Raw genomic sequence first — 21,956 nt, 5'->3', positions numbered from 1 at the left:
TGCTTCTCACCTATAGGATTTCAAGGCCACAGCAGTGGTGATGGCTCCCTGTCAATGCTCATGTTGGAAAAGTACAAGAGGTTGCTACTCCTGGGTCATGTCATGCTCTGTAATTTAGCTGTGGGGAACAGAGGTAAGTTGGAGCTCGAGATGAGTTGAACTTGCCAGGTATCTGCTTTGATTTTCATGTCGAGTGTTCCCAATGGTTAGTTTGTATGATGTCATAGAGTCATGTGTTTGATAAGATTGTAATCCATGGTGGATTAGGCTCTTAACATGATGCTTAACAAGCAATACAGATCATCAATTTGAAACTTGTTGCTCTCTGACAAGAATCTCATCATAACCGCTTGACCAAAGTGGGAAGGTTTGCCGAGATGATCTTAGGGTCAAGATGACCATTTCACCCAATTTTGTGATACATCTCTCCAGTGCCCACATTATTCAATTGCACCTAAGATTCAGCCTCGTATCATGGGGTTCTGGGTAGCTGAACAGCTTGTGGGTGTGAACAATATTGCCAGACATCTCCAGATCTCCAGAAGATTAAATGGTTGTCTCTGCAGTAGAAAGTACCTGAAGAAAGCAGGTCTGACTAGTTGTAAGTTGTTGCTTTCAATTAATAAGTCAGAGTTTAATTTTTGAACCAGTTGCTCTTCACCTCTGACAAAGAAGTGAAAATGATCTGGCAAAGAGAAACTGAACAGCAGCACTGTCAAGCAAAAGTGTCATCTCATTGAACTCTGTGGCCTGGAACCATTGATCTGTTTTCCTAGTTTTCCTCTCCAATATGTTTATTTTTGTCTGTATGTGCATTTAAAGGGGTTTTACAAGGGAGGTAGAGTTATAAATATGTTAACAGTTTATGATTTTTTAAAATCTGGAACTAGAATCTATTTATTTATAATAAATCACAACTTTACTAAGTACACAAACCCAGTCTGTGTTTTCTGGTAGCTTGGGTCTAAGCAGTTGAATTGGGGAATATTTGTATTTGACAGAATCTTTAACTTTTGTGATTGCTCTGAGAACAGCAGGGCTTGGTTTCTAGTTTGTTACCCCAGTGAGGCATGGCATTACAAATGGCATGTAGTTTGGTGTCTGATTGGACTCATCATGTACTGTAGTCGCTTCATTTCTAACTCTGCCACTTTATCTATCTCAGAAATCTGACAAAAATGTCCACCAAATTGTACAGGACTAAATCACACAATCAGGCTGTTTACCAGATCAAACAGCCATCATCAGTAATTTGCATAATTATCTACTTCAACATTGAGAAACCATACGGCTCATCATAGCGGGAAGTTCGGCATCACTTAGGTGCAGCACTCGTCCCAAAAGACAAGGCAATCAGTCAATGCGATGGCAAGCAAATCACTGATACTATCATTATTTACAATCAGAGAACCAAAGCACTCTCAATCACATGAGGTAACTTATTCTATACTGTCTACTTATACAGAAGTAAGCTTGAATGAATAACCAACTTGGCTTGTTCAATAATCCACATAGCCAAATGCCCAATTAAAGAGATTATTGAACACTCAAATAACAAAGAACAATTTCCTTGTTGAGTGTTAGCAATGCAAGTTCAACCCAGCAGACAATCTGGTATAAGATTCCTTGCTGACATCAGTTCTACCAGACATTAAGATAAGATTGCCAAGCAACAGGGATTGATTACAAAATGGAGCATAAAATCAGTGTTTCCAATGTCAAACAACCACCATGTCAAACCTTTGTGATCCACTCAAAATGCCTAAACTATCTATCTTCAGAAATCTTGTAAGCTGTTGAATCCCGCTTGATGTCATTGATGACTGCAGCAGACTCTCAGTTATATACATCAACAATAAAGCACTTATGAGGCTTGATTATCATTTTGGAACGGTGATATCCTTGTGATAGCCAACTATTTTCTACAATTAATACGAAAGGATCAATGGACAGTATGAAGCATGGTCTGCAAATCATCACATAAAACATATGAGTCTGAAAAGCACTAAAAATATCATTTGGATCACATTGGACCTCATTCTGATACTGACAACTCAGATGAAGATTCAGTTAAATGAGTCTATACTTGATGTCACAAAATATTTGACACATCAAACAAAAATATCCATGATGATTAATAGATAATATTTTGAAGTAAACTACTTTCAGTTGGTCAACACTTTTCACCTCATGACTGAGCACCGTTGGATTAATTGAAAAGTTAGAATATTAGTAGCGTTGCTGGTGAAGTTGAATGTTCTCACTTTACAGGGAATGGGCAGTCTAGTCAACCATCAAAAGAGGCAGAGATGGGAGGATCAGCTGCAAATGTGTTGCTGGTCAAAGCACAGCAGGCCAGGCAGCATCGGCAGTGTGACAAAATGATGGAATCTGCTCTGTCCCAAAGGCAAAATCAAAAGGCTTGGATTACAGCATTGCTGTACATTTAGTGACTAATAAAAGGGTCACTTTGTTATACTAGAATATTTTGTCTCATCTGATTCATTGTAGGATAGAAAAAGGGTTTGTTAATTTAAGATCCCTACAGAAAAAGACAAGGAAAGATACTAAATGGCTCAGTTAAGGAAATTATATGTAGACTGTATCTATGTATACAAAGCAATGTGTATAGTTGAGGTAACACAGCGAACAAAGACATTTCCCGGCACATGTTCTGAGTGAAAGATATATTGGCTATGAGTAAAATTCTGTGGTGCATCATAAAAAGTGTTCCAAATCTTCAAACCACAAATGAATAGATAATTCAAACAAACGTGTGGATATTTCTGCTTCAATACTGTAAAGTTATAGTGTCAATATTGTTCATGAATCATAAGCTCCCACACCTTGCTTAAATCACCAGCTCAAGCCAAAAAAAGGAAGTTTATAAAATAACCTGCATTTATTTACCACCACTCATGACTTCAGAACATTTGAAAACAGTTAACAGCTAATTAAACATTTCAAAGTATAATGCTGAACCTTTGCTTTGTAGGTGCGCATTGGATCTGTGATTATTTCTGCATCATGTATCTTCCCATGGAAGATAATCACTCATTGCAATTTTGGCTCGGCAAACCCCCAGTAGACATGGAGACAGGTTCTATATCCTATTCAGGATGCTGAGTGGACTCTGAAAGTTGGAGGGCCAACCTAAGACCTTTAGTTCTGAGAAATATCTGGTAGCAATGAGCAGTAAACAACTGAATAGGAAGATTTCATCCCACTCTTTCAATAAGCTAATTACAAACAAGAGAGAACAGGCCAGATAATACTGCACGAGTTGTCATGGGGAAGTTGACGGTATGGTGATAGGTGGTGAGGAGCCCATCATGAGGTTGGTCTTTGGCTGCCATTCATTCAAAGCAAGCAAGGAGGGTAAGTGGTTGGAGTGCAGCAGAGTTCGTATCATCAGGCAGCTTTTCTGCCACTCCATCACTTCTTTAGCTTCCAATTAATCAGGCTTTGATGAGCATAAATCACTACGCACCTATCCACAAAACTGGGTGAACTCACATTGGCATATTGATGATACTATGGATTTAAGTGGTGTATTTTGTCTTTTTCTTTCAATGAAAGGGTAACAGCAGTCTGTTTCAAGCCAATAAGGTAAACAACTTGTGAGACCTTAGGTTTTTTTAGTAGGAACAATAGAAGCAGCATGAATGGGTGGGGTCAAGCTCCCACAGAACCAGGATTTTAGTTTTAGCTTACAGGAGCTGTTGAGGTTTCGAAGCTGCTATACATCTCTCCCTGCTACAGCAAAATGCTTGAGTTCTCTCCTTCTCTCAGAATTTTTTCTTGATATTGTTTTCCCTTGGACTAAAGAAATATTGCATGTGAGACAATATATTTACTGAATTTGCCTCTGCCAAGGATATTTTTATGGGGTGTTACTATGTTGCAACAGCTAATCAGTGGTCATTAGCATATCATATATCTTAAGTATTTTGATAGTTACAATTAAGCTAATTTTTCATGCTTATTTTGTATGTATTTTAATAATAGTGTAAGAATAAAGTGTGTTTTGCTTCAAGCCTGGTAGTTTGACCAATCAAATTGCACCTGGAACACGTCATCTTACACTTGCTTTTAAAAATAAGAAAAGTATGGGGTCTGGGCTATCCTTTTAATATATTTTGAGGAGATTTGGTCAAGTCATTCTCACTTTCCTTATGCAGTTTATCTTTTCTCTAGGCTTGTCAAAGTGTCTATGGGATTCAATCAAGATCTTTGTGCCAGGTCCACAATTCCAGAAAGAAACACTGAGCTCTAGGGCTGGGTAAGTACAAAAGAGTGGTCGGCATTCTGACTCCTCAGAAGATTTGGCCCTCTTAACGTTGTATGTGGTTCAAGGTAGTTTTGATTTTTTTTTAACAACAACAGCTCCTGTGAATTGCTGTCGAACATTCTGGTTTCACTAAAGATGCACTAGAAGTAGAAACTGTTGCTGTTGTGTACCACTTCACATCTCTCCACCTTTTATCTTTCTTAAGATGTATCTTAAACCTTCCTCTTTGAGGAATCTTTTGCTCATCAGTCTTAAGCAGCTCCTCATCTAGCTTGGTCTCACTCTTTGTTTGACAATGCCTTTTCACACTTTAGGACATTTTTCTATATTAAAGTTGCAGTGTACTTTCAAGCTACTACACATTCACAGTCACTCAAGTAGTGGGCTTTCTGGATTGCTACTTTGAACAATCAGAGGCTATATTGAGTAACTGTGATGATGCAAATATTAATGAATTCTAATTCTCAAGGTATCTCTCTTCTGAAATTACTGTAAAGTCATGATTTTCTGGACTATTTTGGAGTATGGTATAAAAGAAATAAAACATTTTAATCCAAATTCAAAGTAGGAAACTAGCATTTAAAAAACCTGCATACTTGACCAGATGGTGAATCTAGCCACTCAATATAGCTGTAATTACATCTGCAGAGAGATTTGGAAGCAGAATTGCTAAATATCCATGATTTGAGTCAGTGATCAAATACCCAGCTTCTGATAATTGCTTTACTAAGCATTGTCAGGTAAATATCACTCTCCAATGTGAAATGGAATTTTTTCACATATTATGAAAACATATTTTCCATTCTATCTTGGTTTCCTTCCAGACAGAATCTAACAATTAATATGGCAATGGATTCACTTTTTTTTTGTCATTAAAATGAGGGAAGAGATTTAATAGTATGATCAGGTTAGTTGTTCACTCACGAATTGGATCAAGATTCTACTTTCATTCCTAAAAGATGAATTTATGATGTATTCATGAGTAATATGGCTCCTATCAAGCTGAAAGCTGTTTTTGTGCATCGTCCAGTCATACTGAGTACCTCATGAATTAAGTATTCCCTCCCAGCAGGTACAACCCAACAATCGGTGTGAATAACAGTAAAATATTCCAGTTTTGATAGAAATCTGAAACAAAAGCAGAAAATGTTTAAAAAAACCCACAACATCTGAGGAGAGCAAAAGAGAGTTAGCATTTTGTTTCCAATGACTCTTCTTCTAATGTTCTGATGATTATTTCCATATATTTCCAGGTACTAATAGCTGCTTAACCATTTAGTAAAACTATGTACTGTCAAAGACAGATTGCACACATCATGGCTGATTGATATTACATTATATCCAAATTATAATAATCTTGATAGAAAAGACCAATATAAATGCAGATATCAAACCTAGCATACATAGAAATTGCTGTGGCTGTGGGAGGTCAGACATCTCAGCCCCAGAACAGCACTGCATCACTGGTTTCTCAAATCAATGTCCTAGACATAACGATCATCAACTATTGTCCCTCTATCATAAGATTAGAAGTGGGGATGTTCACTGATGTTTACCAAATGTTCAGTTCCATTCACAATTCCTCAGATAATGAAGCAGCCCATTTACATGCAGTAAGTATTTGACAATATAAAATCCAATAAACAATACACAACATCCACGTCTCACATGTGTCAGGTAATGACTGAACGGGAGATAGACTGGCATTCAATAGCAAGCGTGAACATCCTGAAGGTCATTGACCAGAAAGTAGTTAGGCCAGCTATCTAAATGTTATGATTAAAAGAGCAAGTCAGAGATTGGATATTTCATGACAAATGAGTCATCTCTTGGCTTCCCAACGTCTCTTCACCACTTACAACATACAGATCAGGAGTGTGGTGAAATTTCTCCACTAGTTTGGATGACTGCTTCTCTACATGAATACCCTTCATACAGTCATAGAGTCATAGAGATGTACAGCATGAAAACAGAGCCTTCGGTCCAACTCGTCCATGCCGACAGGATATCCCAACCCAATCTAGTCCCACCTGCCAGCACCCGGCCCATACTCCTCCAAACCGTTCCTATTCATATACCCATTCAAATGCCTTTTAAATGGTGCAATTGTACCAGCCTCCACCACTTCCTCTGGCAGCTCATTCCATACCCGTACCACCCTCTGTGTGAAAAAGTTGCCTCTTAGGTTTCTTTTATATCTTTCCCTCTCACCCTAAACCTATGCCCTCCAGTTCTGGACTCCCCCACTTCAGGGAAAAGACTTTGCCTATTTACCCTATCTATGGCCCTCATAATTTTGTAAACCTCTAGAAGATCACCCCTCAGCCTCCAATGCTCCAGAGAAAACAGCCCCAGCCTGTTTAGCCTCTCCCTATAGCTCGGATCCTCCAACCCTGGCAACATCCTCATAAATCTTTTCTGAACCCTTTCAAGTTTCACAACATCTTTCCGATACGAAGGAGACCAGAATTGCACACAATATTCCAACAGTGGCCTAACCAATGTCCTGTACAGCCACAACATGACCTCCCAACTCCTGTACTCAATACTCTGACCAATAAAAGAAAGTATACCAAATGCTTTCTTCACTATCCTATCTACCTGCATCTCCACTTTCAAGGAGCTATGAATCTGCACTCCTAGGTCTCTTTGTTCAGCAACACTCCCTAGAACCTTGCCATTAAGTGTATACGTCCTGCTAAGATTTGCTTTCCCAAAATGCAGCACCTCACATTTATCTGAATTAAATTCCATCTGCCATTTCTCAGCCCATTGGCCCATCTGGTCAAGATCCTGTTGTAATCTGAGGTAACCTTCTTCGCTGTCCATTACACCTCCAATTTTGGTGTCATCTGCAAACTTCCCAACTATACCTCTTATGCTCGCATCCAAATCATTTATGTAAATAACAAAAATAGTGACCCAGCACCAATCCTTGTGGCACTCCACTGGTCACAGGCCTCCAGTCTGAAAAACAACCCTCTACCACCACCCTCTGTCTTCTACCTTTCAGCCAGTTCTGTATCCAAATGGCTAGTTCTCCCTGTATTCCGTGAGTTCTAACCTTGCTAACCAGTCTCCTATGGGGAACCTTGTTGAACATCTTACTGAAGTCCATATAGATCACATCTACCACTCTACCCTCATCAATCCTCTTTGTTACTTCTTCAAAAAACTCTATCAAGATTGTGGGACATGATTTCCCACGCACAAAGCCATGTTGACTATCCCTAATCAGTCCTTGCGTTTCCAAATACATGTACACCTTGTCCCTCAGGATTCCCTCCAACAAATTGCCCACCACTGACGTCAGGCTCACTGGTCTATAGTTCCCTGGCATATCCTTACCACCCTTCTTAAACAGTGGCACCACGTTAGCCAACCTCCAGTCTTCTGACACCTCACCTGTGATTATCGACCTTGGTTACAGTCTGTACCTGCTGCAAGATGAATCACAACTCATTCAGCCTTCCTCAATATTATCTTCTAAAGGTAAGACCTCTACTGCCTTGAAGAACGAAAACAGCAGGTCCTTAGTAACACTTTGCCTATGATCCTGTCCAGGTCACATACCATTGTGACTTGGAAATACATCAGTATTCCTTTATTATTGCCCATTCAACATGACAAAATTGGTGTGAATAGTTGCCCGATGGCTCAGCGGTTAGCACTGCTGCCTCATAGCACCAGGGACCAGGACTTGATTCCAGCCTCAGGCGACTGTGTGGAGTTTGCACATTCTCCCTATGTCTGTGTGGGTTTCTTCTGGGTGCCCCAGTTTCCTCCCACAATCCAAAGATGTGCAGGTTAGGTGAACTGGCGTGCTAAATTGCCCATAGTGTTCAGGGATATGTAGGTTAGTCAGGGATATGTAACATTAGTCAGGAGTAAATATAAGGTAGGGGAATGGGGCTAGGTGGGTTAGTCTTTGGAGGGTCGGTGTGGGCTTGTTGGGTTGAAGGGCCTGTTTCTACACTGTAGGAATTCTAATTACTGGTCTAAAATCTTGGAATTTCTTATCTCACAGCACTGTGGGATACTCGGTACCACTTGAGATGCAGTGGTTAGGAAGACCGCTCCATGCCAATGTTATCAAGGACACATTTGATGGGCAATAATGCTGGCCTTATTGGTGACACTCATATCCCATGAATATATAAGAAACAGCAACTAAAATTCAGGGCCTGATAACTTGGATATGGATCAGAGCATGCCATACTGATTCAGAATCCAATAACATGTGGAAGGACTAAGCACCAAAACTGGAGTGGAAATGTAATTGTAAATAGAATCCCCTGAAACTGTGCAGTTTGATTTCTTGAACAGTCTGTGTGCAGTGACTTGGCATGTCTGGACTGCACATGTGTAAACCAGCTGGCTCATTAACATATGCAACATTGATGGGACAGAACAAGAACAATCAGGGATGGCAAAGACACTGTGGCACTGATTTATTCTGATGTTTTCATTTCAATTTCTGTTGTTCCTTATTTTCTGGAGTCCTTCATTCAGTTATCGGATAGTAGATTCCTAATCATGAATCAAGGCATAGAAATGACAGATGGAAGTCTTTGCAAAGAAAATGCATTAATTCAGGAAATCTTCACCTGATCTTGGCAACTCTCAAAGACCAATTTATCAAACAAAGGATCATGTCTTGATTGAACTGTTACACCACCTGACTTTGAAACCAAAGTTATTGTAATGTGAATTCAATGCTTCAATGATTCTCTATTCACATTTGTGAAGCTGATAAGTAATGGTTTAACAAATGTCAGCCTTAAAAGCTGTAATTAATTCCATGCTGACATAGATATAATTTGTAAAGGTCTCACAATAAAACTTAATTTCTTTTAAATGAAGGGATCACCACAGCATAACATGACTATCCAATAAAACTGCTTTTTGGGTGTCTTGCTGAATGGATTCTGGTAATAATATCTCATCATGCCGACTGAAGTAGACTATTGGATCCAAGATGACATACAGTATTATAATGTCTCTGACCATTTTGAACAATTAATATGGTAACAGTAGAAGGTACACCTCTTAAGTAATTGGAAGAGATTTACTAATCACCTAGTACATTTCAACCAGATAAGTCTTGAAAAACGGCATTAATGAAATCCTTCAAGTGGTATTTTATATTCCCTCCATTCTATGTATGGTAGTGGGGATGGAATTTATTTGGGCAGCATGGTGGCTGATGGAGATCCTGCCATCTTCCTGCCTCCAGCACAATTATGTTTGTGCTGAGAAGGCTCATGAACTAAACCGCGGCCTTTAATGGTCAATTTATGTATAATTAAAGGCCTCGTACTGGGTGGGAGTATTAAATTGTGGGTAGCATGACTATGCAGGCTGCTTAAGGATTTCCCAGGGAGATGCCTTGTTTAAAGACACCCAGAGCCTAATGAATAGAACTGACAATGGTAAGAGAGGGCCATGCTGAGACCCACATGTTGCTCCTGATTCGCAAACCCTCTTCCCTCATCTCATGACCCTCGTGCCACAAAACATTTAGTACCATCATACACTTCTGGCCTGCGTCTTTGAAACTAAGGTTATAACAGTGGAGGTATAGTGCTTCAAAGATACTTCATTCATATTCTGTGATGCAGGACCATTTGAAGCAGCTACCAATTCCCTGGTCATGCTATTATTTCACAAAGCTGTTCACTCCCATATAAGACAGTAGCTCTTGAAAGGCAGGATTTCTTCCTCCCAAGGGTCCTGATCCCAAAAAAAAACAGTTCCTTTCAACTGGTTCATTGGCTTGTAATACTAGTGGGTCTTCTCGGAGCATGCAGCCTGGGTCTCTCAGCAGCTCTCTTGCTAGTGGTCAAGATAACCATTATCTCTGCAAATTGCCCCATTCAGTCTCTGATTTGGCAGACAGGAGGTATATGCTCAATACAAGCCAGAAGTGCAACATCTATCATATTGGCTCTAAAGTAGAATCATTCAAATAGAAATATTGACTTTGCTTCTCTGTCCTCAGATGCTACCAGATCTGCTGAGTTTCTCCAGCATTTCCGGTTTTTATCTGCTATGTTGGAAAAGCCTTTAAATACTTACAGGTCAATCAGGTGAGTTTACAGCAGGGAATCCTTTTTTAAAGTTTAAAAGATATATGCATCAAGTATAAAATCAGAAACATGAAAACAATCCTCACTGTATAATTTACTTTAGCTTTGCCCAGAAACCCGCCCATGAAAAGAAATGGACTATTGTGAGCTTCTGCATTTTGTTGCAATAACATTCTGAATTTTCTTTAAAAATCAACTATGCTTCCATTGACAAGAATATTTGGCAAAAAGAAAACTCGTCCTACTCAAGTGCCTTGTAAAGGGAATGAAGGAGATGGGTGTGAATGATACCCAAAACTAGCGAGAGAAGCTGACACTCTTTCCAGCAGAGAAAGCTAAGAGGAAATTTATGAGAGGCATTCAGAATTCAGAGAGACATTCACATTGAAGGTGGACAGAAATTGATTCCTTTAACAGAATAGTGGACACAGATTTAACATAATTGGCAAAAGAACTGTTTTGGAGATGAAAAATTCTTAGTATGCATGGAATGCATAGCATGATAACATGGTGGCAGTAAATCCAATGTAATGTTCAAAAGTAAATTTGATATATGCTTGATAAGTTGAAGATAGAAACAGTGACCATATAGAAAATAGCACCCGGCGTGTCGGGTAAAATGGTCAATGTTTGTGGGGCATTGGCTGTATTGACCGACATGCTGAGCGAGAGACAAACTGCTAACACTGCAACTTCATATAAACTTCTAACACTGCAACTTGTAAGGTTCTCTAAAATAAGTCCGAATAAACAAGTCCATAGTACACCCACCAAGTCAAGGGGCAGTCACCAGAACAATTCTGATATCTGAATGTTTAACTTTAGAAGAATGTTGATGTCTAAATGTTTAACTTTCGAGCGATTCTGGTATCTGAATGTTTAACGTGAGAGCAGTACAAGAATGCTGATGTCTTAACTAAAGAAAATGTTGATAGCTTATCTTCAGAAAAATGCTAATGTCTTAACTTGAGGTAATGCTGGCATCTGTATGTCGGACTTAGAACATTCCTGATGTGTACGTTTACATTTAAGTATAACTTGATTAACATACTTTGTGATAACCCCATGACACGGGATCCTGCCTTGAGTGAGAAGTTATGTATAAATATGACAACGTTCCCAATTGAGAGCGAGAAACCACTGTCTAGCATCCGGCGTGGGCTAGAGTGGATCTGCTCCCAAGCTTGTTTGTATACGTGTATACTTGCAATCTTGAATAAAGACAGTACTGTTGACGCTATTAATCAAGTGGTGGTTCTCTGTTCTCAGGCAGGCGTTCACAAGAAGCCAGCAAGCTCAGGCTGAGCTTCGACATGCTTTCAAAGAAAATATTTGCAAGGTTTGTAAGGAGAAAATAGGAGAGTAAACATAAATGAATATCTATGTCAAAGAACCAGCATCTGATTGATGGACCAAATATTAATCTTTTTATCCTCATTATATTTCCAATAAATTACATGTGGAGAACTAGAAACTGACTGAACTTTTTGATATTACTTTGCTTGTATTTGATATGAAAATGGTAACTGCACTAGACTGAACTTTAGTAATTGTTAAATCATACACGAACTGCAAGTAATTTAACCTCCTTCTTTACCAGCTATTGCATTTTCCTCCTTGACAGTTTTATTTTAATTCCTCCTTCTTCAACAATATATCATCAAAGGTAACATTTTGCATCAGACTTGAAATTGGTAAAAGTTGTTTTTTTTATTAATTTAGTTTCTGAGCAAACTAAGATCTTTCTATTGTTCTGTTGCATAAGATATGCAGTGAGTATTTTATAAGGAAGACCTGATAGATTTTGAAGGTTTCCTTTGCAAATTTAAATTTACTTCATCTGAGAAATGTTCAGCTATTTGATTTTCCAGTTGCTGCTTCCCGGTAAAATCAATGGGAATGTGGGACTGGAGTTGAAAAAAAAGAGATCAGTTATTAACATTGACACACATCAGGTAGCAAAATGTATCTGCTTCAGCCACAACCATCAACTTGGGAGTAAGATGTCCCCAAAATTGGGCAGGTTTGCACAAGTCATATCCAACTTATTTTCATAATCACAAACCTTTAAGCCATACGATCAAGTAGTATTATCAAATTAGATATTCTGAATGAAAGGTTTGCATCAAAGAGTGATATGTTAGTGAGACTAATATTATTAATAGAACTGAAATGGATTTCTTGCAAAAATAGTTTTAATAAGTATGACTAGTTCATTTGCTGTGGATAACCAGATCTTAAATCATTGAAAATTGATTTAACATTGAAAATGATTTAAAATGCCAACACAGAACTAGTGGATAATTATAGTGGTGTATTTTACTTTTTGTAAACTTGAACTATTTTAAAAGATGTCTATTAACGCCCTATTAATTCTTAATTTTAAAAGAGAAGAGTCTTTGTAAGCTCATAAAATAATAAATGAGCGGAAATCATCAACAGTTATTAATTAGACAAGTTTTCCTCATAACATATTTCAAACAGGCATAAAAGCAGGACTTAACCCCTTAACCTTTTACATTAGCTTAACTCATTTTGATGGATTACAGGTACAAGTAACATGATGTTAATAGTTGGGATCACACCAGTGAAATAAAAGTTGCCATAAAAAATCAGGATTTGTCCGGAGGCATGTTTCTAATATATTTTTTATATTGTAAGTAGAGGTTACCATATGCCATGAATAAACTGAGAAAATTAAATACCTGGACTGGATGGTTTGCAATTAGAATCCTCAAGGTACTGCATGAAGAAATTGTTAAGAAAGAAGTTAGTATTTTATGAGCTCTATAAGCACAGGAGCTATATTAGCAACTATTGCTTTTATAATGCAATCTAAACTGAGGAATGTACCTATATGTCAAATTGCATAAGAACTGTATTGAGTAATAATGCTTTGACTTTTGCATGTCCAGGGTGTGCCTTGTTGCCTGCTGAAAATGCTTGAGGTACATATTATTGCTTTATTAATTACCTAAAAATTGAGAATTGCATGCACCTATATGCTCACAATGAGTTGGGGCTTCACTGACAGCACAAACCTACATTACTCCTTAGAAGAGGATTGAAAAAATGTCTGAATAATTAAAAAAAAATTCAGTGATTTAGAAAGAACGTAAGTATGCAACAAAGTATAATTAAGTCAGGCTTCTAATTGAAGAAGAGATTCTAATACAATGGTCTTTGGTTTGCAAATTCCAATAGCTTTACCAATCATCTCACCCAAAATCAGAGAAGGTATCACAAAGGTTTTACAGAGTTCAAGTGCAAACCATGTCCAGCACAAGCTAACTCTTTGCAATCTTGTACACTTGTTCTTTAGTCGAATACAGCATGTTTCACATGACTGAACGTTTCACATGACTGAACGTGTAACCAAATCAAATTTATTAGTAAGGCAATTTTCCAACAATGTGATACACTTGGAGGCCTTTGGATTGCTCTGCCTCAGAAAGTGGAGACAAGGTCAGTGAATATTTTTAAGGCGGAATAGAGAGATTTTTGTACGGCAATGAAATTTTTTGGAGCAGCTGAAAATGCGGAATCCATGTCAGCCATGATCTCACTGAATAGCGAGACAGGCTTGATGGGCTGAATGGCCTACACTTGTTTTTATTTTGTATGTTCTCATGTTTATGTGATGGTAAAGCCTTCAAGGAGGTACTCAACATTTACTATTTTTAGGCACAAGAGCACTAATGGCACTTAAATAGAAATGTCCAGAAAATAGGAAGTGGACTAAGCCATTGAGCCCTTCAAGCTTGGGTGATCATTCATCTCAATAGACTGTTCCTGCTTCTCCCCCATATCCTTTGATCCCTTTAGCCCCAGTAACATATCCAACTCTTTTTTGAACTGATACAACATTTTGGCATTGACTGTTGTCTGATGTAGTGAATTCCATACTCTTCAACACACACTGGGTGAAGAAATTTCTCCTCATCTCAGTCCTAAATGGTTTACCTTATATTCTTAGGTTGTAACCCCTAGTTCAGAACTCCCCTTGTCATTGGGAACATCCTTCCTGTATCTATCCTGTCTAAAACAAAGAACTGCGGATGCTGAAAATTGTTGGAAAAAGTGTGCAGGTCTGGCAGCATTTGGAAGAGAAAGCAAAGTTAACATTTCAGGACCAGTGACCCTTCTTCAGAACTGATTGTAGCCAGCAAAAAGTTGGTATATATGCTAAAGATAGTGTGGGCGAGGGGGGGGGATGAGTAAATGACAGATGGAGATGGAACCTAGAGAAAGATGGCAGAACAATAGTTGAGCAAGCAAAGGAATGTAGCTGCTAATTTGGACAATTAGTGGCTGACAATTTGTTGTCTGTGGTAGCAGCTCATGTGATGACAAAGTCTGGTATGTGGGGTTGGGGTAAGGACATGGGAGATAGTGCTTAGGCCTTAAAATTATTGAACTCGATATTGAGTCCAGAAGGCGAAAGGGTCCCCAAATGGAAAATAAGGTTCTATTCTTCCAGTTTGCACTGAGCGTCACTGGGTCGCTGCAGCAACTTGAAAACAGAGAAGCTGAAAACAGGGAACATGGTGATGTGTTGAAGTGGCAGGCAGCCGAAAGCTAACAGTAATTTCTACGAACAAAAATTTGTGGTTATTTCTGTATTGTTCTCCCTTTTCAGGACTTGGTTGATACTTGATGAAATGTTGACTTTTACTTAAAACCCTCAGATTTGAGCCTTCTCCTGTTCAGGCATCTTGCAGGTCCCCAATATATTTCATACCACCATTGGAAGCCAAGTCTTCAGTCTTTTGTCTCATTAATCATTCTTCAGAACCTCTCTCTTTGAACAGGCATTCGATCACTTATCCCAATGGCTCTTTATTGTGACATGGTCCTAAATTTTTATCTGCAAAATCTATAATGGCATAAATGCAAGTTCTGTTGTTGTTGAAATCTGTAGAACTCTGACACTGAGATTTCCACATGGGTACAGGGAGAGAACAGGCTGATAACTTGTGAAGTGAAGATTTGATATTAGTAAAATTGGGCTGTCAAATGTGTACTGTTCTTTTCTCTGGCTGCTGGCCATCCTGTCCTGCAGCCCTTCCTCTTGTGCAACCAGCTTATCCTGGGGAGCAAACTTTCTCTCGCTCATTATCTTCAGCTTCGAGAAACAGCAAGCCTTTCTTCATTGCACTGTCACACAGAATGTATAATCTGGTGTCATCTGACTTCTGATACAGAAAGTAGCAAGCTAAAATGGAATATTACCTCAGTGTACAAAGTTTGGGTTTTCTGATACAACACATTTTACTGAAAACATCAAAATCATATTTTACATCAAAGCATTAATTAAAACCTTTGTTTTTATGACAGTAAAATGCTACATCTTTAAGAGTAATAATAGTCACAATCTTAAGATTTAGATAAATAGGCTAGAGAAAGAAACAGCGCACACAGAAACAGGTTGGTATTGTTAACATGACTACTTAATAATCCATGCATAGACTTACCTTGTACCATTTATTATATCACACTTTTGTTATACTTTTCTACATGTATCTGATTTCCCTGAGGTAAATTCAGTGCAATTTTCCTGCTGTTCTGTTTTAGGGAATTCATTAATCCAAGACAAAAACACAATGCAACAATATAATTTTTCTATCTTTATTATTGATCTCTTTCCATGCTCTCTTTTCATTCCCATTTGTTTAATTGCTCACTTTCATTCCCAATTTCTTCTATCATGATTTGATCACCCCTTTATTTATGCTCCACCAGAGAACCATTTGTTTCTCTCTGATTATTGAAACCTCATCTTTTGCTTTCCTATTCTGTGGCCCTTTGCCATGTTCACCCAACCTACTTGAAATTATCTCCAACCAATTGGAAGATCAATTATTTCACATTGCTTTGTGATATAGTGTTGACATCCTTAAGTTATGTTTTAAAGATTAAACATATTATTTGTTACTATATTTGTGGAAAGCTTATTTAATAAGTAAATGAAATTTCTGAGAAAAGAACAGGTTTTGATAATTTGCTTCCCTTCTTAGAGCTCATCCCTCTGGATTGTGTGTAAGCATGTTATTTAATAGGTAAAGTAATCCCAACCATTAACATCATGAGTATCCAACCACTTCCCATAAATTGATTACTGATTCTCTAATAGTCTCCTTAAGTCACATTGATATTTTTATGGAAGTAAAATATGATATTATCTAACCTTTTATTAACCAATCTGATAGGTCAAGGGTCAGCTTTTGAAATTTCAATTTCTGATTCATTCTCCTTTTGTTTTCCATGCCTGCATGAAATGTGGGCATACCAGGCCGGACCAGCATTCATTGCCCATCACTAATTACCCTTGAATAGGGTGACTTGTTATGTTCCAGAGGGCCATTAACAATCAATCTGCTCATTGTGGATTTGGAGTCACTTTGGGCAGCAAGTAAGAATGGCAACTTTCCTTCCAAAATGAACTTATTGAACCAGATTATTTTTACATGACAATTGACAATGATCACATGATTGTCATTAGGCTAGCTGTTAACTCCAGATCTTCAGTGAATTAAAATTTCCCCCTCTGCCATGCTGGGATTTGAATCCATGTCCCCAGAATATTTGTCTGTGATTCTGAATCACAATATAATGACATTATGATCACACCTCGAATTCTCCATTTTTTTTGTATATTGATTTCACTCCTTTTTACCATAATTAGGCTTTTCCATTATGACTGTCACAATATTATTTTCATGTTGTGAACATGAGAGCCTAACTGGAGCATTGAGTGTATGATTTACTTAGAATCATAGAATACCAACACTGCAGATAGAGGCCATTTGGCCAATCTAGTCTGCAGTGGACCTCAAAAGAACATCTCACCACATCCCCCGGTTAGGTCCAAGGCAGTCAATAGGTTTTTGATGTACAAATTACAGGTCAGGAACGTGCCCTAATTTTAACATAGTTTGTTATGGAAAAGTGATTTCTGTTAAGGACATAATTTTTTGAGAACTCAGAGGAAGAGCTAAAATAGGAATAGCTTTATACTGCTACATCCCCTATTCAGAGAAGCATCAAGATTCCTATTGGGATAATTAATCAAGTTCTTTGAAGATGCTGTACAAATGCATAAACTTTTGCTGTTTTTAAAACAAGAATAGTTTATGTTATGTTTGATTATATAAATAAGTTATTATAATCTGGAAGGCATTGTCTTAAAGGATGACAGAAACAGCTTTAGTAATGATTTCTCAAGGAAACTTGGATAAATACTTTGAAGAGAAAAATATTTCATAGTACTATGGGGAAACAACAGGGAAGTGGGGCTAGTAAGATAGCTCAAGCAAAAAAAAAACAGTGTAGGCATTAAAGGTTAAAGGGTTTCCTTCAGTGTGAAACTATTGTGCATCAGGCATTTTACACACACAGACACTGGTCTACCAAAAGATAAACACAACACCCTTAAATGGTTTAAGGATATCATTATCCCTCTTTATCAGTGGAGAAAATAGACTAGAGATTCCAGCAGAGGAAAATGCAGTTAAGAAGAATATGTCTATTTTAGTTTGATGACAAGGAGCTTAAAGTGTCTATTCACCAAGTGGAGTAAAGATGCAAGTGTAATATGTTGCAGGGGAACATTCTCAATTCAAGTGCCTAGTCCTGTAAAGTAACAGTCAATTCCATCACAAGCAACTATCGTCTGCAGGGTGGAATATTTCTGAGCATAAAATAGTAAAAGTAGCACTCTCTGTCTGAAAACTGCTGAGTTCATGTCCAATTTTGAAGAATACCTGCTTCGATATATAGCATACTTGCACATTGTTTACTGAACACTAAATGATCCTGATAAGAGTAAGTATCTTACAGCAGTTACTATTCCACTGAATATCTTGTATTGTCTTTGATATTCTTTGACAGACTGCTCTAGGTAGTTGGGAAATGAAAAAAGTTGGTTACTCTTCCTATTAAAATAAATATTTATTCAGACGCAAAAAAAAATCCAAGTGAAGGCATACCTTAAATGTAACCCCATATCCTGCAAAATATTTTCTGTTCAAAATCCTAATAATTAATAGGTGATTATCTTCTGCAGTCTTGTACTGAATGGCCTAATCCACTGAAAGGTTATTACACAAAACAGATGGGATAGAAATGCAAACAGCAACCCACAACTTACTTGAAATAGGAAATCCTTATGAGCAAATAGAGCTGTAGAATGGATATCTGCTTGTTAATGTCCCCAAACCATTAAACTGGGCATGTGCGTCAGGAGAAGCCAGTAGTTTAGCAACTAAAGAACAGATAGTCATGTTGCCGAGCATTGTTTGTGCCTCAGCTACACTGTTTGGGGATCTGACCAGAAAACTTATGGTTGTAGAAGGTTTCAGCCAGAGCAGAATCATCAGAGGATTCACTTGAAAGATATCCTACGTAGTTAGCCAAATGTAAAAATGAATCCACCAGCTGAATCTTTGCTGATGGGGATGAACATTATTTGCAATCAGACTACCATGGCACACTCAATTCCTCGTACCTCTTCAGTAGAGCTTTCTGTGGTAAATACCAAAAGCATGGGGTATTCATGCTCAAACAAAATACAATTCTGTTTTGGGGACTTGGTCGAAAATGCATTGGTATGTTCAATTCAACCAGCTGGGCTGAGGCAATGCTTCACAGTCCTCCTTTCCTCTCGACAGTCTACTTCCAGTCACATGCTGACTCAATCCCCAGTAGTTAGTGTATCAGCAAAATAATATGAGTTAAACCGAAAAGTTTAAAAATGTACCTGACAAAATAGCGATCAGTTTTATCTCCCAGCTTTATGATGAGAATATGTTCTGATCATTGAGACCACTGTTCAATGGAATGAATGTCATTTATAACATTGGGACATTGGAGAATTGTGACTGGAGGGGGTTACTCCTTGTCTCCAGTATTAGGACTGTTATCTGGTATATTGTCAATTATTACATAAGTAATTACTTTGGTTAATGCTTCAAATGTAGTTGGTAACATTTACACTTTTGGTACCTAGTCTTGCTAATTAATCAATGGAAAAAATGATAATGCATACTGAAGTGAAGAATGGCTTTTAAACTTGCTGTGTAATCTAAAAGTACATGTTCAACTACATCAGCAATGTCTAATTATCCTTTGCAATTCAAAAGCTTTCTAACTAGCTTCAGCCATATTAGAGTATTCCAACCTCACCTTTAATGTTAAAGAAAATCCAAGTTGTTTTTTTTCTAAACTTCAGCTTGGAAAGACACAGTTGCTAGTCATAGAATCATAGAGATGTACAACACGGAAACAGACCCTTCAGTCAAACCCATCCATGCCAACCAGATATCCCAAAACTATCTAGTCCCATCTGCCAGCACCCAGCCCATATCCCTCCAAACACTTCCTATTCAGATACCTACTCAATTGCCTTTTAAATGTTGCAATTGTATCAGACTCCACCACTTCCTCAGGCAGCTCATTCCACACATGTACCACCCTCTGCATGAAAATAGTTGCCCCTTAGGTCTCTTTTATAGTTTTCCCCTCTCACCCTAACCTATGCCCTCTAGTTCTGGATTTCCCCATCCCAGGGAAAAGACTTTGTCTATTTATCCTCTCCTCATTATATTATTAAACCTCTATAAGGTCACCTCTCAGCCACTGATGCTCCAGGAAAAACAGCGCTAGTCTGTTTAGCCTCTCCCTATAGCTCAAATTCTCCAACCCTGGAAATATCCTTGGAAATATTTTCTGAACCCTTTCAAGTTTCACAACATCTTTCCGATAAGAAGGAGACCAGAATTGCATGCAATATTCCAACAGGGGCCTAACCAATGTCCTGTACAGCCACAACATGACTTCCCAACTCCTGTACTCAATACTCTGACCAATAAAGGAAAGCATACCAAACACCTTCTGCACTATCCTATCTACCTGCAACTTCACTTTCAAGAGCTATGAACCTGCACTCCAAAATCGCTCTGTTTAGCAACACTTCCTAGGACCTTGCCATGAAGTCTATAAGTCCTGCTAAGATTTACTTTCTGAAAATGCAGTACCTCACATTTAAATTAAACTCTATTGAATTAAATTCCCCTGAATTAAACTCCATCTGCCACTTCTCAGCCCATTGGTCCATCTGATCAGGATCCATTGTAATCTGAGGTAACCTTCTTTACTGTCCATTACACCTCCAATTTTGGTGTCATCTGCTAACTTGCTAATTATATCTCTTATGCTCATATCCAAATCATTTATGTAAATGACGAAAAGTAGAGGACCCAGCACTTGTGGCACTCCACTGGTCACAGGCCTCCAGTCTGAAAAACAACCCTCCACCACCACCCTCTGTCTTCTACCTTTGAGCCAGTTCTGTATCCAAATGACTCGTTCTCCCTGTATTCCATGAGTTCTAACCTTGCTAATCAGTCTCCCATGGGGAATCTTGTCGAACGCCTTACTGAAGTCCATATAGATCACAACTACTGCTCTGCCCTCATCAATCCTCTTTGTTACTTCATCAAAAAACTAAATTAAGTTGGTGAGACATAATTTTCCATTCACAAAGCCATGTTGACTATCCCTAATCAGTCCTTGCGTTTCCAAATACATGTACATCCTGTCCCTCAGGATTCCCTCCAATAACTTGCCCACCACTGACGTCAGGCTCACTGGTCTATAGTTCCCTAGGTTGTCCTTACCACCTTTCTTAACCAGTGGCACCACGTTTGCCAACCTCCAGTCCTCCGGCATCTCACCTGTGATTATCAATGATACAAATATCTCAACAAGGGACCCAGCAATCACTTCCCTAGCTTCCCACAGAGTTCTAGGATACACATGATCAATTCCTGGGGAATTATCCACTTTCATGCTTTCAAGACATCCAGCACTTCCTCCTCTATAATATGGACATTTTTCAAGATGTCACCATCTTTTTCCCTACAATCTATATCTTCCATGTCCTTTTCCCACAGTAAATACTACTGGACAATACTCATTTAGTATCTCCCCCGTTATCTGTGGCTCCACACAAAGGCCACCTTGCTGATCTTTGAGGAGTCCTATTCTCTTCCTCGTTACCCTTTTGTCCTTAATGTATTTGTAAAAACCCTTTGGCTTCTCCTTAACTTTATTTGCCAAAGCTATTTCAAATCCCCTTTTTGCCCTCTGATTTCCCGCTTAAGTATACACCTACTGCCTTTATATCTTCTAAGGACTCCCTCGATCTATCCTGTCTATTCCTGACATATACTTCCTTCTTTTTCTTTTCTAAACCCTCAATTTCTTTAGTCATCCAGCATTCTCAATATCTATCAGCCTTTCCTTTCACCCTAACAGGAATATACTTTCTCTGGATTCTCATTATCTCTTTTCTGAAGGCTTCCCATTTTCCAGCCGTCCCTTTACCTGTGAATATTTGCCCCCAATCAGCTTTTGAAAGTTCTTGCCTAATACCATCAAAATTGGCCTTTCTCTAATTTAGAACATTAGAACATTACAGTGCAGTACAGGCCCTTCAACCCTTGATGTTGCACTGACCTGTCATACCAAGCTGAAGCCCATCTAACCTACACTATTCCATGTATGTCCATATGCTT

The 21,956-nt window shown here is 38.4% G+C and overlaps 1 protein-coding gene across 1 annotated transcript in view; it reads right to left on the bottom strand.

Annotated features, from left to right (window-relative positions):
• Positions 1-21,956, bottom strand: part of LOC132828198 (metabotropic glutamate receptor 4-like) — a 1,188,807-nt gene that overhangs the window by 32,321 nt on the left and 1,134,530 nt on the right. The window contains exon 10 of the mRNA XM_060845139.1: positions 13,086-13,122. Within this exon, the coding sequence (XP_060701122.1) occupies positions 13,115-13,122 (8 nt within the window). The 3' untranslated portion in view covers positions 13,086-13,114. The remainder of the gene's footprint in view (positions 1-13,085; positions 13,123-21,956) is intronic.

This window comes from Hemiscyllium ocellatum, chromosome 26 (genome assembly GCF_020745735.1).
Source record: "Hemiscyllium ocellatum isolate sHemOce1 chromosome 26, sHemOce1.pat.X.cur, whole genome shotgun sequence".
NCBI classification, from domain to species: Eukaryota; Metazoa; Chordata; class Chondrichthyes; order Orectolobiformes; family Hemiscylliidae; genus Hemiscyllium; species Hemiscyllium ocellatum.
The sequence above is the reverse complement of the archived record's forward strand: the minus strand, read 5'-3'. Positions and strand labels throughout refer to the sequence as shown.